General features: G+C 43.4%; 2 protein-coding genes across 2 annotated transcripts; both read right to left on the reverse strand.

Annotated features, from left to right (window-relative positions):
- Positions 1–194: 194 nt before the first annotated feature.
- On the reverse strand, positions 195–6,040 carry LOC136711974 (5-hydroxytryptamine receptor 5A-like). Its single transcript, XM_066688596.1, has 2 exons — positions 3,581–6,040; positions 195–1,600 (listed from the first exon to the last, which is right to left on the reverse strand). Exons 1-2 carry the CDS (start codon positions 4,289–4,291, stop codon positions 1,268–1,270), a joined length of 1,044 nt encoding a protein of 347 aa, XP_066544693.1. The 5' UTR covers positions 4,292–6,040; the 3' UTR covers positions 195–1,267.
- Positions 6,041–6,133: 93 nt separating this feature from the next.
- On the reverse strand, positions 6,134–12,231 carry ddx18 (DEAD (Asp-Glu-Ala-Asp) box polypeptide 18). Its single transcript, XM_066688594.1, has 14 exons — positions 12,069–12,231; positions 10,860–11,045; positions 10,316–10,468; positions 10,072–10,207; positions 9,703–9,803; positions 9,346–9,545; positions 9,112–9,226; positions 8,102–8,241; positions 7,706–7,867; positions 7,352–7,504; positions 7,131–7,244; positions 6,977–7,033; positions 6,677–6,854; positions 6,134–6,567 (listed from the first exon to the last, which is right to left on the reverse strand). The coding sequence occupies exons 1-14, from the start codon at positions 12,175–12,177 to the stop codon at positions 6,422–6,424; spliced, it is 1,950 nt and encodes a 649-aa protein (XP_066544691.1). The 5' UTR covers positions 12,178–12,231; the 3' UTR covers positions 6,134–6,421.
- Positions 12,232–15,736: the final 3,505 nt, after the last annotated feature.

Consider the following 15,736-nt stretch of genomic DNA (forward strand, 5'->3'; position numbering starts at 1 on the left):
TTTCAATGTTTTAGTGTTTAGAATTTTAAATGGAAAACAGCATCAATAGCTATTTGCATTTTTATTAGGATATTGCCTGGTAACTATAAGAAGTTTCACACTTTTGTGCGTGTGGGCGTTTCGCATTTGTACAAACTGTATATAGAATATGGTGCGGGGGGGGGGGAATGAACAGAGGAGACTGTTTACATTCATTAAGTATTACATTTCGATTTATTTGGAACGATAATCTTTTTTCTGCGAGTTCTAGAATGAATTGTGCTGCCGTACATGTATACACACACAGTGTAAGAGCTGCATCCAGTGGGTTTTGTCTGCGGTGTCACTCTGACGTATTGAAACAAACGGAGGCAGATGTTTTGCATGCATTAGGACAGTCCTCTCCACTCCATTGTCCAGTCCACTCTCGGGTTGCTGAACCTTGTTTCTGCCGTTTGGTTTTAACATGGCTGGTGTAGGAGCATGTTGCAGTTGGCATCTCTGGAACTTTTCCTTCAAGGTTTAACACTTCCTGAAACCGTGGAAAATGAAAATGTGCTTTTTCGATGTCGATGACATCGCAATGGAAAAACGAATACATTTATTAAACATAATAAAAATGATATAATTTGATAGCAAAAATCTCTTTATACCTCCCAGTCCACAAATTATCTTATTTTGCCTATAAATACACAAACCATTTTGCTTTCATATTACAGTGCCAGTGTTTATCGAATTTGAGATTTTAATCATTAGTAGCTTTTGTTTCATGTGTTTTTGTTTGTTAAAGCAAATCATTGTATGCTGTATTAACATTTCAGGCATCTCTCCTACCAAATATTATAGAAACTGGTCTGATCTGTACATGAAATACAATTGCTACCAACTGACGGGAAGAAAAAAAATCAGTATTATGTGAGAATGCAAAGATCAAACAATATTTCATCATCATGAATACCATTTTCCAATAAATTAGGACAGAAGAACCGCTCTCATCACAGCTGCATGAAAAAGGAACGCAGGTTTGTCCCTCACGAGTTACTGAGAGTCATTTCATAGCCCTGCAGTTTGTGACGATGCTTTATGCTGTATTCTGTTTCTTGCCCAGTACCTTAACTGTCCATTCCTCCTGGGTCAAACGTCAGCACTGCGATGTAGTGGATCAACACACTGCAGCTCCAATCAGCCTGAGCGAAATGCTGCCCCTCTAAGAGACTCGTCCTTCTGCCAACTTCGTAGCACTGTAGGTCTTCATGCAGAGACGATCCCAACCCGTGTAGGCCGAGCCTCATCTCTGCTTGGAGAATAGGTTCCTGAAGGCGTTGTTGTAGTTCTTGTTGAAGGCCGTGTAGATGAGGGGGTTGAAGAAGGAGTTTGAGTAGCCGAGCCACAGGAAGACGCTGTCCCAGAGGGGAGGGATGTGGCAGGAGCACAGCGGGCTGAGTAGCTCGGTGGTGAAGAAGGGGATCCAGCACAGGACGAACACGCCAATCAGGATGCCCACCATCACGGCCGCCTTGCGCTCCTTCTGCTCCCGCCAGGTCTCCCCGTCCGTCTGGAAGGCGATGGTGGCGTGGCGCACGGTGAACACCATCTGGGGCTCGTGGGAGGCTTCCTTCACCTGCAGTGCAAAGGAGAAGGAAGACCGTTGAGGAAAGGGGTGATTTAAATACATTAGATGTGTTTTATGGTGGTTTCACGTCTAGTTTTCACTTTCCATGACATTTGTGACAAGCATCCTCTACAGATTTCTAAAATAACCATTCAAACCTTGTAGCAAAGGTGTCTTTATTTGGACGGAGCAGGAACGAACGCGGTGGCAGAGAGTCTGTACCCATGTGGCACGCAGATGAGGGAGCGATGGGCAGCTGGGTCTCGCAGCAGGACGTCATAATGAGATCCGCTTGGCTTCCAGAAACCCGGGGCACCGCTGGCATCGATGGCAAGCCATCTACTTAGCCGGCGCGGCTGAAAGGGTTTAATCTCCCCTCCTGCCTGCTCTGATTACTGATCATTTCCATTTCAAAAGAGTCGTATTAGAGTGGAGCAGACAGGAAGCGATTGTGCCAAAAGGTAATGGTGCCCATTGACCTTGTCATGGTGCCACTTTAGACAGAGACATTTGGTGGATTATTAATTTTACAGGTCACCATAACCCAAAATGTCCTCACTCTCAATATATCAATAGGCTATTTAACATAGTTTATAAACGTAATGTGTGGGTTCTAGTAGATTTGAGCTTTTGGCCTATATCTGAAAATAAACGTTTTTAGAAATATATTCTGCTTTTACTGGTTTTAGCAAAGTTCTAAAAATAAAAATGCATTGCTTTCAAATAGTTAAATCTGGTTTATCATGTGATATTATTGGATGATTAAACATTAGCATACTGACTATACTGTGTATGGCGCATTTCAAGTCATAATACCAGCAGACTGTAATTATCATTAGGGTGTGAAACATCCTTCAAATCCGTTACATTGGCGATGACTCAAGGCTGTGGATATATAGATTATTCTTGATGGTTCTTGAACATGATCACGATCTCTCTCAAGCGTCTTCTAGGGGGAGGCTTTGCGATCAGAGCACCAAATGACAGCCACTCCAGAGAGGGACAGCAAAGACAGATACAGCGATCTGAGCAGAGCAAACCGCAGGATACCGCCAACACCTTGCATTTAAAACCAGTCCAGTTATTTCCACCATAAAAAGCTCGTTGTGTTTTGAATTTTGAGATAGCGGAAAGTGTCATTTCTCCGTAACACAAAATGTGGATTATTGAGTTGGCCTGAGACGCAGCTTCAGACGTAATAATCTGTTATGCCAGCTTGAGCTACACAATTATAATAATGTGCATCTTAAAAATGTGCTGTTCTTTCGCATATTATCCGCATGGCATCCTTCATACTCTGCAATGTTGGCGCTTGTGTGTGTGTTTATGTGTTACAGTAATGCAGGAGATCCATCATAACAAGGCCATCGAGGAAATAGGATTTCAGCCCTGTGTGTCACTTCTCATGCTTTGCAAGGCCTGGACCTGGTATATAATGACTGATGTCCTGTAAGCTACAGTATAAATCACTCTGAAGTTTGTTGACCTTGTAGAAATCAATAACAGAGTTTGGTGTGTTTAATTACTCTGATAAAAAGCAGATACATGTTGTTGGCTCGGTTTACAATATTTTTTTACTACAATACCCTAAATTGAGTTAATAAAGAAGTGTGTGTGCATGTAACAGAGTTATTATTATCCCAGCTCCAAGAGACGCGCCTGGCGCTGCAGCAGCACGTCTGAGGGCAGATTGATGCCCATGGTTTATGTAGCTGATGCTCATTAAATATGGATCATACAGGGTCTGCCATGCCTTGAGAACAAGCGCGTAACTTTGACACATGGCCAGAGGGAAACGTGTACAAGAAGAAGCATTATAGCATCTTCCTATGTGTAAGATCGCACAGAACAGAAAGACCCTTTGATGCATCTGCGTTTCTTACAGCAGCATCTGTAACAGCTGCATCTTGATTGTTTAACAGGTAAGTTCAAAGTAAGCATGCACACGACACGACTGAACCATTCATGAACAACTAGTGAAACTCGTACCTGCACCACTCCGGGCATGGGGATCACAGCATTTCTCTTCCGGCTGCCGATGCGGAATTTGGCTGCTTTGTAAATTTTCCAGTACACGAAGAGCACCACCGAGAGGGGCAGGTAAAACGCCCCGAAAGTGGAGAAGATGGTGTAGGAGGGCTCCTGGCTCACCTGGCAGCTTTCCTGGCCGGCGGTGTAAGCCTCGCCCCAGCCGAAGAGCGGGGACAGGGAGATCACAGCCGACAAGAGCCAGGTCAGGGCGATCATCATGCTGGAGATCTTCTTCCTGGTCTTCAGGGTGTACTCCAGGTGCCGGGTGATGGACCAGTACCGGTCCAGGGCGATGGCGGTCACATTCCAGATGCTGGCGGTGCAGCAGAGGACGTCAAACGAGACCCACACGTCGCACAGCAGGCTCCCCAGAGGCCATCTCCGCCCGGACAGCTCGTTGACCAGGCTGAGGGGCATCACCAGAGCCGCCACCATGATGTCCGACACGGCCATGGAGGCCACCAGGTTGTGGGGCACCCGGTGGAAGGTCTTCACCCGCAGGATGGTCACCAGCACCAGCAGGTTCCACAGGAAGGTGGCGATGATCAAGATCACCAGCAGAGTGAGGATGAGGATGCTGAAGACGGAGAAGGGACGTCTCGCTTTGCTCGGCAGGTTTCTGTCCAAGCTCCCGTTAACCAACACCGTGGAGTTCAGGTTACTGTCCATAATGCGTGTCCACGGGGAAATGCCCAAGTCTCCTTAAGCATGAACAACTGTCTCAAGCATGTCTGAAGGCGGTTCTCTTGTGCATTTTTTTTTTTAGAGAGAAATAGAGAGAGGGCGCATTGTGTTGCCTGTCCTCAGGATAAATCTTCAGAAGTGAGAGAGACTGGAGACCTTTCCCTTCAGCTGCGCTCCTCTGATCTCCAGCCGCAGCTGCCTGCCATCCCGGATACAGACACGCTTGGCTTTTATTTGCATTTCAAAGCTTTGTATTTTTTTTTTAATGGTATTATTAGCAAGGATGCATCTCTAGCGCCAGCGGAGCGGCCATCGCGCACCCTACATGGAAATGCAGGCGAAGGAAGAGCGCAGTTTGTTGGATAAAAAGACCCGAGTTTTTACGCACATTTCCTGAGCACCTATGAGAGACCTCTGGCTCTGACACATTGAGGGCATTACAAAATAAAGATCTGCTATCACCTCTGCACACACCGACTGCTGCCGGGACTCCTACAGAAATCAATCAATCAATTGTGATGTTGTATAGCGCCCTTCACAGGGCAGCCACAGAGCGCTGTACAGATTGATAGACAACCAAAATAAACCATAACCTATAAACTAATCTAAAATAAACCATTTGGCACGGAGGAAAGAAAACCAAAAACTCCTATGCATGGTAGTTAACAAACAAAAAAGGTAATAAAACGTTAAAAGCTGAACTTGGTTACCTTAACAGGAGAATTGCGCATCACAGTATTTTGATTAAAAGTGCATAATCCCGAGCAACACAACATCTCTGCAATTTATTCTGCTTTGCACAAGACGAGTCTCCTCTCCAAATTAGCAGCTCCCCATGGGGTTTAAAAGGCAGATGGAGACCCCGGTTTATACAGGAAATACGACTGCCCTTCAGAAGTAGTTTGCTGCACTGCAGGGCTTTAAACTATCGAGGTGTTAAAAACAGACAATAAAACGATCATATAATAGCCATCAGAATATCGAAAGGTTTTTGGTCCTACATCAAAATGAACAAATCCAAAAATAAACTAATAAGCGCCCTCTTATCCGTCACAAAAAATACATGAAGGACTAGTTTTTCCAACGAGCTGGCGGCAGAGCGACAGGAGACGTCACCATGAAATGAGATGCACTTCTCCATAATGGATCAGATTTTATTAGTATTTTTAGAAATAATTACCCGGCCAGTTGCTGTGGAAAAGGCTTGGCTGAAGTAATGATCGCTGATACGACTCGCACTTTCTCCCATTGCTTTGTCATTTAGATTCGCAGGCTGCGTGCAGATACATCTCAATTGTCATTCAAAATGCCAAGTAAAGACAGAACTGGCTGTAGCTTTATGTATTTCTATTTTAAATCAGGAATTATATAAAAAATGAATTATAGAGGAGTTTGTTCCAAATAGGATTACACATTAACGATTGTGTATGTTACCTTTAAATATTACACGAGCAGATTCACATTTAATAAAAAGGAAATGTTATGAATAAAATACTACAATACCATTTCTAGACTCTTATAACTCTGGCCTGTCGGTACCTTTTCTACAATAGCGGAGATTTACAACGTGAAAAACAATTTTTGTTTTCTATTAGTCTGTTTAAACAATGAATCCAGTATCCCATGATGAAACTATTCTTATAGTTCATAATCAACACATAGTATACTACACAATGTAAAATTACTAACAGAGGAGGGATGTACAATTAAATGAGAATTAAGTCTCCTAAAAATGGTGTGTAACATTAGCATGCTATAAAATATCTGCAGTATAAAGTATAAACTGAAGGATTAACTCTTTGGATACATGTGGAGACGCTGGAAATGTAGTTTGGCAAGTTTTTCCTTTTTTATTCTTGCGGAAACAAAGCAGAACAAAAGAGGACAGAGAAACATTACAGCGGTTTTAAGATACACATCTCGAAAACTACCAATTAAATAACTAGAAAGAGTGAACGCTCCCGACGGATAAACGGACAGTACGAGCAGATCGTCTCTCTCGGGGAATTGCACGTCAACACGGCAGAGCGCTTTCATACGGCATCAGGTTATTTATTAATCTTCTCCTGTAAAAAAACAAAACTATTTTCTCGCTCCAATATAAAATGACGGGCCTCAGCGGGAAAACTGCCTCCTGTCCGTCCGGCCCTTGCTGACGTGTTTGAAGATCTTCGACTTGTAGACGTTCTTGGTCTTCTGGTACCCGAACCCTCCTCCGCCACCTCGCTTCTGCATCCTCACGCCCTTGCTGCTGTTCACGTCTGGGAAAGGAAGCAGTTAAGGAAGACAGACGTGGTCCGAATGCACAGACAACACGAATAAGAGACAGAGAAACGAGAGATTGTCCCCCCCACCCAGTGCAAAGGATACTGAGGTCCACGTAGGGTGGCACCTTGAACCCAAAGGAGATGGCCACCTTGGGCAGGTCCAGGGTGTTGACGCTGTAGATCTGCTTCAGGGAATGCGAGTCGTATGCACGGACATAGGCCTTGTACGCCTCCTGCGCAGACTTGTGCAGGTAGTAGTTCTTCTCGATCAGCTTGTCGAGCTGAAAAAGGAAAACAAAACAAAAAAAGACTACTGCATCCACTTCCAACACATGGACAGACGCTCTCTGTGGAAAGAAGCACCTGAATTAGCAGTCAGACACGTCTCGGGTGGAAAGCTGACCTGTGACTGAATGTCCGAGATCTTGGCCCAGGAGAACTCAAACTCGCTCAGAGGGACCTGAGGAGGAGAACAGAACAGTCCGGGTTAAGACGGGGACACAGATGACATCATAAACCGAGTCCGGGTGAAGGAGAGCTGGATCTCTCGGCAGTACCTTGGCTTGTTTGAGGTAGCGGAGGAACCCCAGTTCTTCGGGCCTCAGGATCAGCAGGGCGTGTCCCTGGCCGTTGATGCCTCTTGCGGTTCTTCCGACGCGATGGATGTATTCCTGAGAAAGCAATCCCAACGTCACACAACAGGAATTGATCACCTGAACCTTTGGAGACTTTTTAACCCCCCCCCCCCCCACTCACACACACACATTCCCCCAGTTACCTTGGGATCGTCGGGAGGGTCGTACTGCACAATCCAGTCCACCTCTGGGATGTCCAGCCCCCTGGCGGCCACGTCCGTGCACAGCAGGATGCCCGAGTCCGCGTTGCAGAACTGGAAGAAGGTGGTGGTGCGCTTGGTCTGCTTCTGCTTTCCCTGGAAGCCAAGAACAAACACAAAGATGTAAACAAGAAACATTATAAAGGAATTACAAGGCCAAAAAAAAAGTCAGTTTTAGTTCTCTCAATAGCTGCAGTAGTGCATTACGGGTAGATCAATTAAATAAGATTAGCACACCCTTATGTGATCATTATAAAATAAAGTACGGTGCCAAATCTCAGAACATCACCGACTCACGTGAATGGCCATGACAGGGAGGTCGATGTAGTTCAGCAGCTCGTAGTGGAATTTGACGGACATGCAGGAGGAGAAGAACACCATGAGCTTCTTCTTGCGGTTCTTCTTCAGGAAGGTGAAGAGCAGCAGGAACCTCTTCTCCGAGGGACACACTACGTAACCCTGGGGAGACAACAGTGGCGGTCACAAAGATGCCCAAACACTCGAACGCACGCCTCAAGGAAACCAGCTGTGTCACGTCTGGCTTTGTTCAAAACGTCAACGTTACATATTGATCTCCGACGATGACTTTATAAGGGTTTTAAGCACATATTTTACTCCCAAGATACTCTACGAGACAAGCGACTGAGTTTTCTACCACCAGCGCTGCACACAAGGTCTTTTCCTCCGCCCCACCTGCTCCAGACCGTCGACAGTCGCTGTCTCCTTGTTGTCGTCCACCCCGACATACAAGGGCTCCTTCTTCAACGAGATCCGAGCCAGGTCTTCCACTTTGCGCGTCTGTGTAGCCGAGAAAAGCATGGTCTGCCTTTTCTCTGAGATTGGAAAGGTGTGAAAAGATTATTTAGACCAGGGGTTTTCAAACCAGTCCTGGAGAACCCCCTGCCCTGCTGGTTTTTGTTCCAACCGAGGTCTTAATTGCTTAACTGAATGGTATATTGCTTTGTTAGGTCAATTAAGGATTCAGTTAAGCAATTAACACCTCAGTTGGAACAAAAAACAGCAGGGCAGGGGGTCCCGCAGGACCAGTTTGAAAACCCCCGATTTAGATAAAGGCGAGGGATATTATATGCCATACACACACACGCGCAGATTTTTTACAGGCTGAAAACAGGACAAAGTTCACACATCCAGAGACTCAAGATAAAAATAAAATAAATAAAAAAAGCACTTGGTTTCAAAATTCTGGCACATTCTTACTTCCCAATAAATTAAACATTTAATCAAGGTCCAGAGACGCCAAACCCCCTCTGCCCCGCCGATCACACCAGACAGATCAGTTCGGTTTCAGGACACGAACACGACAATGGCGTTACTGCAGACGGCAGGAAGTTTTAAGAGGTCTTTACCGAACTAAAAAAAGGATCGTATACAGCTCTGGAAAAAATTAAGAGACCACTTAACACTGATTTCTGAACTTGGAGTGCTCTCAATTTTTTCCCCAGAGCTGTATAAAAGCAAAACTCTGAACCGATGCCCTCCATGAGATTTATCATCTCTTTTCTTGTCTGAAAAAGACAACTTGTTGCAGCCCATATCCCTATGCTATACATTAATCTTTGCCGCTAGGGTGCAATTTAGAGAGAGGATCGATCGATGGGTTCTCGGACACGCCAGGCTCAGGGGGGCGGACTGCAACACATCGAGGCCGGAGCGACGGCTCGGCGTTAAAGGACCGCACTTACTGGGCAGGAGTTTGATGATCTGCTTCAGCTCCTCTTCGAACCCGACCTCGAGGATGCGGTCTGCCTCGTCGATGATCAGACACTGCAGGTTCTTGTACATGAAGCCTGGGGTATTCTAGAGGAAAAACAACAAACATTTCAATCTACACACACAAAAGCGATGTAATTTTTACTACAACCTCTCGTTCGGAATGGGTGCGCCATTTAGAAGTGCCTGCCGGCTAAGAGGTCTACCTGCAGGTGGTCCAGCAGTCTCCCGGGTGTGGCCACCAGGATGTTGACTCCGTTAGCGAGCTTCTGAGCCTCGGCGGAGCGATTGCTGCCCCCCATGACCAGACCATACGTGTGCACGTGGTGGGTCATTAAATCCTTCAGCACCCCGTAGGTCTGCATGGCCAGCTCACGGGTGGGAGACAGGATGACAACTCCGGTGCCTGGGAAAGACGTTCGACACCGCAACAGCATCAGGATCTACTCGTTTCCCTCCGAACTGTCATTTAAACCTGACGCATTTTGAATCAGGACTAAATCGCTGCTCCACTCACACGAATACGGCTTCTGCACCCAAAGACCACGTCCAGCACAACTTACCATTTCTAGGCATGAACTTCAGCTTGTAGATCAGCTCGATGGAGGGGATCAGGAAGGCCAGGGTTTTCCCGCTGCCTGTCCTGGCGGCGGCCAACACGTCCCTGCACAACGTAAACAAAGAAGCGCGTTTATAGATGGGTACACGAGACGGGCAACAAAAAGATCCCATGAGCCCATCTCGCTCGTTCAGCCAAGCCCAGAATCGGACCCGCTTCTTTTTCGCCGTCTGAGAAGTTTGTTCAATAGAATGGTTCCTGCTCTCACTCAAAACTTCCTATCTCAACACTCATCATTATTCCCTTTCACCTCTCTGGAAGGGACACAGTCTAGTGCGATACAGAACAGAGCAGGAGTCTCTCATGATCTCACCTGCCCTCCAGCAGGGGCCGGATGCTCTTGTGCTGGATCTCGGTCATGTGCTCGAAGCCCATGTCTACGACGCCCTTCAGTGTGTGTTCGCTGACCGCATCGGACAGGGAGGCGAAGGAAGTGTCTTCAAACGCGCCTGAGAGGGACCGAAGGAAAGGAAGAATGAAACCAACGCTCTATGTTCTTGTGCAGCAGGGCAGCTTGTATTGGAAAAGGACATTTTAGACAACAGGAAGACACACACCCGTGAGCCCTAGAGGCAGCTGCGGTTGATCGTCCTCTCCATCTTCAGACTCTTCGTCGGCTGAGCCCTCCACGTTCTCAACAGCAGCCTCACTGTCCCCTTCCTCCTCCTCCTCCTCTTCCTGCTCCTTGACCTTCTTGGGCTTTTCGGTTTCTTTGACGCCAAAGACATGAGAGCAAATCAGTCGGTTTTCGCACAAAGCAAAACAAAACCAGAAACACAGACACCAAAACAGAACAGAAGAGCTTCTGAAACGGACTTTGTTTAACCCCAAAAACAAATGCTGCTGTTCTGTAACTAATTACCTGCTTGTGAGAGAAAAATCAGAGATGGTTATTTAGTTTTTTCTACCCATTTATCAGCATATTGTTCAGGGTTTGAAAAATCAAGCCCAGTGGCAATTCTGTGACTTTGGCGGATAAGTTTATAATGTTTTTACAGTGGTTATCGTTTTTTTTAGGTGTTGAGTATCGGCTCCAATATCGTGATAGTAAACCCGGTATCGAAGTCACGATTCTGGGATCATGACGACTCTAAAACATACCTGTTGTATCTGACTGGTCCAATTTCCGTTTCCTTTTCTTCTTTGTCGCACAAGTTGGGGTCCCGGCAACTGCGTTGGCTTCCATGAGTTTCTTTTTCTTCAGCTTCTTCACGGGCTTTGGAGTCGACTGGTCTTCGACTTCATCGTGTGTGTCAGGGCACGTCGCCGACAGTGCGGGGTCACACTCTGAAACGGCCGAGAGGAAGACACAGGCAGAACACATAAGACTACAGCCACTGGCTTGGTCATGTTAAAATGAACACTTTGCAACAAACAATATGAAGACCAATCCTGAAGCACTTTTAACTTCTAACATCTAACTTTACACAGGAGGTGGGAAGTGGTGGGAACTGATTATCTTGTTAATTAAAATTAAGACCTTTGGGGCATATCGAAGGACAGTCAAAAACCAACTTTTCTCATCACTGTTTCGTGAAATCGTAAGAGTCGACCTACTACAAATGAATGAATCATACCGTGGAAATAAGTGTAATTAGGCATCTTTAGATAATGTAAATACAAGACAAATAAGGGAGAGAGAGAGACTAAGTATCACTCTAAACACGTGAATATTGATTACATGTTGGCATTACAAAAATTAACTGTATAGTGAAATAAGAATAAAATAAACAGAACTGCAGATAAGACGTCATCTCAATCCTTTACATTGCTTACTGAGAAAGTATGAAAATGACATGTATCAAAATAATTTTAAGTAAAACAAGCACAAATAGATACTTTTAAATGGGTAATGGTGTCAAACGGGGAAAACTTTAAGATATAATTTAATCAGATCTGCAGTTGCAGCTGAAGTGTTTCTTTACAGTGACTTAACGTTAGAGAGAATTAAATCAGATATTTTTAGCTTTAGAGGTGATAAAAGAAAGTTTGTCCTAAAAGGCACATCCATTTTCGTTTATACATAGTTAACCACTTCGGTTTTTAAATAGCCTACATCTCAGATTATCTATAGACCTGCTGCGTTTTTGCTTTCATAATACAGCACTCTCATGCCTCCAGAATTAAGGTTTAGAGTTAACGGAATAACTACAATGATGCTATCAACACTGCTGGTATTGATATTAAGAAATAAATACACGCGTTACGTAAAACGTGTTACAGCCAAGCGCGGAAGTCGCACATGGAGCGAACAGGAGCCAACATCGGCAAATCCCGTCAAACTGATAGAACAGAAAATACACCGGATACCTTCATCCTCATCCTCACGCTTCTGCTTCTTCAATAAATTGCGCTTCTTGTTCTTGTCGCTTCTTTTCTGGATTTTCTTCCTCAGAAGTTTCATCTGCAGATCCGCCATGTTTGCAGACTCTCCTCACACACGTGTGCGCAACGCGCGGACCCCAGCACACAGGCGCCCTTCTCAACTGCCTGAGCAGAAACACGAAGGACCCAACAGGAGCTGCTGCTGTTCCCCGCAGCGCCTGTGTTGGAATGTCTACTTTTTATTTAATATTCATTTATAAATAATACGTCTGAGATGTTTACCTAAAAATGTCATACAGATATCTGGTTTATTTTATTTATGTCCCATGCACTGCAGAATTGAAAACTCCTAAATGCTACATAACTGGAGTATAGCATCTACTGTATGTGACAATTATGGATCAATAGTGTAGTGAGGGATTTATGTACAGTGACTAAATATTGCTTTGTTCTGTGTGAGAAACCAATGTTGGACTACTGCATACTTACTGCATTGTCCAGGACAGTGAGGATAGTGAGGTACATCAATTCAGATTATGTAATGACTCAGTATTATTGATTATTTATTGATGTATTTATTTGAAGATGCCCATATATATATATATATATATATATATATATATATATATATATATATATATATATACAAACATTACAGTAGTGGAGTAAACACAGTCAGTACAAAATGTAAAGCCTGTATAGAAGCTTATCAGGAATTTGAGATGTCAAGGAGCTGAACAGAAGGGGAAACTATGCGGTCAAACTATGTAACTGTTGTGAATTATTCACTTGTGTGGAACTGTAGTTTAATCTGTTAGTTTTATTGTCTTATGTCTTACATCACTAGGAGGCTGCTGACAATGTAACAGCAGGAATGTGAGGACTACCAAGGAAAAATAAAAAAGGAAATGAATTAATGGGGTGACATCTCTGTGGAGTTGAGGAAAAGGTGTATTGTTTGTCTTTGTAGAGAAATGCTGATAAGGTGTAAAGCTGTAGGCTGACTGAAAGCTATACTTGAAAGAATATTTCCTTTCTTTCTCTGACAACTAAATGTTGGGGAAATTGTGTTCAAAGGGATTTGTTCTTTGAGTCTGAAATTGACTGAAAGTTGGCTGGATGGTATAAATCATGCAGCTCTGGGAAAAAATATTTTTTCCCAGCACTGTATATTCCCAGTACTCCACGTGTAGATAATTAATTATAAATATCTTCTGTGTATTTTGGTGCATGTGATTATTACAATTATTAGTATTATTAAAATGCAGTAAACTTTCGATTGAAATGTTTTTGCGATAGCTAACAGATAGTCCTACAGTCTTTCATGTTTGCATGTATTTATATATAAAGTGAATGTATTTTGTCATTGTATCGAAGTCCGATGCAATCCATTCTCCAGCAGGATTTTCCACATAGATTGAAAAAAATTACATCAGCACGAAAGCAATATTGAAACTGGGAGATAAGGAATGCATATTTGTGTTATTATTTCAATTTCACTGGCTGAATATTAACTTGTCAGTGAAATGACTGGAAGGAACCACTGAGTAGAAATTACTGAGAAAAATCTATAACTGTACAGCTCATGTTTTAATAAGATGGTTGCAACCCTCACCCACCACTTGGTGGCAGAAAAGCCCCGTCTGACTGAGGGAAAGTCTCTTCTTCATATTGTTCTTCACCGTCATGTGAGACAGCAGGGGGTAGCGAAGAGACTGCAGTGTTTACAATGCGATGCAATATTGTAAAACACAAATATTAGCAACCTGAGAGCTGCTTTCACCTTGTTTATTCTTTGCATTTCAAGTTATGTGTGTGTTGAGCGGCGCTCTGAGGTTTCTGGTTCAATAAAAATGATCAGATGCTCAATATGTCCCAGATTATGAGCAACATAGACTATTCCTGTTGCACACAATGCTTTCTCACTGGCCTTCCCAGCATGTTGGAGTTTATTAATCTTCTCTTCTGTCAGCATGACCACAAAATTGGTATTGTGACTTTGTGGTTAAAATACCTGGATGAAAAGGTTGAACAGGAATATTAAATACCTGTTGCAGAACCTATGCCTGCTACGATTGTGTCTTGTGTTATCCTTTGTGCTCTCATGATGAGCGTTTTAGTAGACTAGAAATAATGTAGGGAGAGAAAAAAAAAGAATTTGATATAGCTGGCAATGGCTCTCATAATTGTATTTACCCCATTTCTATTTCTGTTGTGTTTCATTGTGTTGTAATTTTGATTTAGTACATTTACGGAACCAGTTAAAATAATGAAAATAAGTTGTGAAATAGCAAACAAACACAAAGCAATCACATACAGGAGCAATGGATAGCACATCAAGACTTTGTGTTTAATGTTAAATATTTAAAAACATGAACCGTTTTACTGAAATTCCATTTACAAACTTCTTAAAAAGCAACTGCCCACCTCCTACATCAGTCGAATCTATAATGGCTATTGCCTTGCCTTATGTTTAATTTAATAGCCCCACAGGGCTGTTCTTGTGAAATATACAACAAAATGTCCAGTACATACAGAATTTTAAAGATTTCCTTTCTGCTATATAGCCCTTTATTTTGTGATTCTGTTTTTATGTAGGTATGTCATGTTTATAATCTATTGCAACTGCCTTGAGCCATTATAGCCAGGGTACCAATAAAATCAAGAATAGTTTCCCAGGTTTTGCCTTCAGAGGTTAGTGGATTGATGTATGAATGGGAAAATATATGCATATAGTTATCATAGTTAAAAAAAGCACACAAACATCAACAACAAAACCAAAAGTCTTGGCAAAAGCGAAACAGTTGTCGGTTGAGTCCGTAAGATAAGAATCATAAATCAGTGATTTGTTTGGTATCGAAACCCTGTGTGAATCAGCTGCAACTGCAGATCTGATTAAATTATATCTTAAAGTTTTCCCCGTTTGACACCATTACCCCTTTAAAAGTATCTATTTTTGCTTGTTTTACTTAAAATTATTTTGATACATGTCATTTTCATACTTTCTCAGTAAGCAATGTAAAGGATTGAGATGACATCTTATCTGCGCTTCTGTTTATTTTATTTTTATTTCACTATACAGTTACAGTTTTTAATTGCACTGAGGACAACGGGATGCCAAGCATTGGGTTCTAATCATCTGTGTTTATTGATTCGTTTGTTCATTAGCTGCATGACACCGACCAGAATGGAGTTTGAGATGATGTCACCAGCCAAGGGGATTCTTTTTTATGGTGTTGTGTTGGGGAAGTCTATACAGAGCTGTACAAAGCTGGTGTGAGGCTCAAATCCCAAATTAAGACAGAATCTGGGACTTGAGCCTCACACCAGCTTTGTGAAACTGGCAAGTGTCCATGTAAAGAAGCACGCCACAAATGTTCAAGAAAAGAACACTTCTGTTGAATCGTAATGAACCAAAGACTTCCTGAATCAATTAAAGATAGTTTTTCCGTTCCCCCAAAACCATCGTTCATGCAAAGCATCTGCAGGCATCCTACTGTCATCCATTAGAGTCTGTACCGCAAGAGCCGAGGCCCTAACTGGTGACAGCCTTATAAATGGGCCTGCCCATTACCTGACAGCAGGGTTTACATCAGACTGCGCCCGCGTCCGTGTCTCCCCCCAGGCAGTCAGGTGTAATTAAACATTTCGGT

Source organism: Amia ocellicauda, chromosome 16 (assembly GCF_036373705.1).
Source record: "Amia ocellicauda isolate fAmiCal2 chromosome 16, fAmiCal2.hap1, whole genome shotgun sequence".
In the NCBI taxonomy this organism is placed as follows: domain Eukaryota; kingdom Metazoa; phylum Chordata; class Actinopteri; order Amiiformes; family Amiidae; genus Amia; species Amia ocellicauda.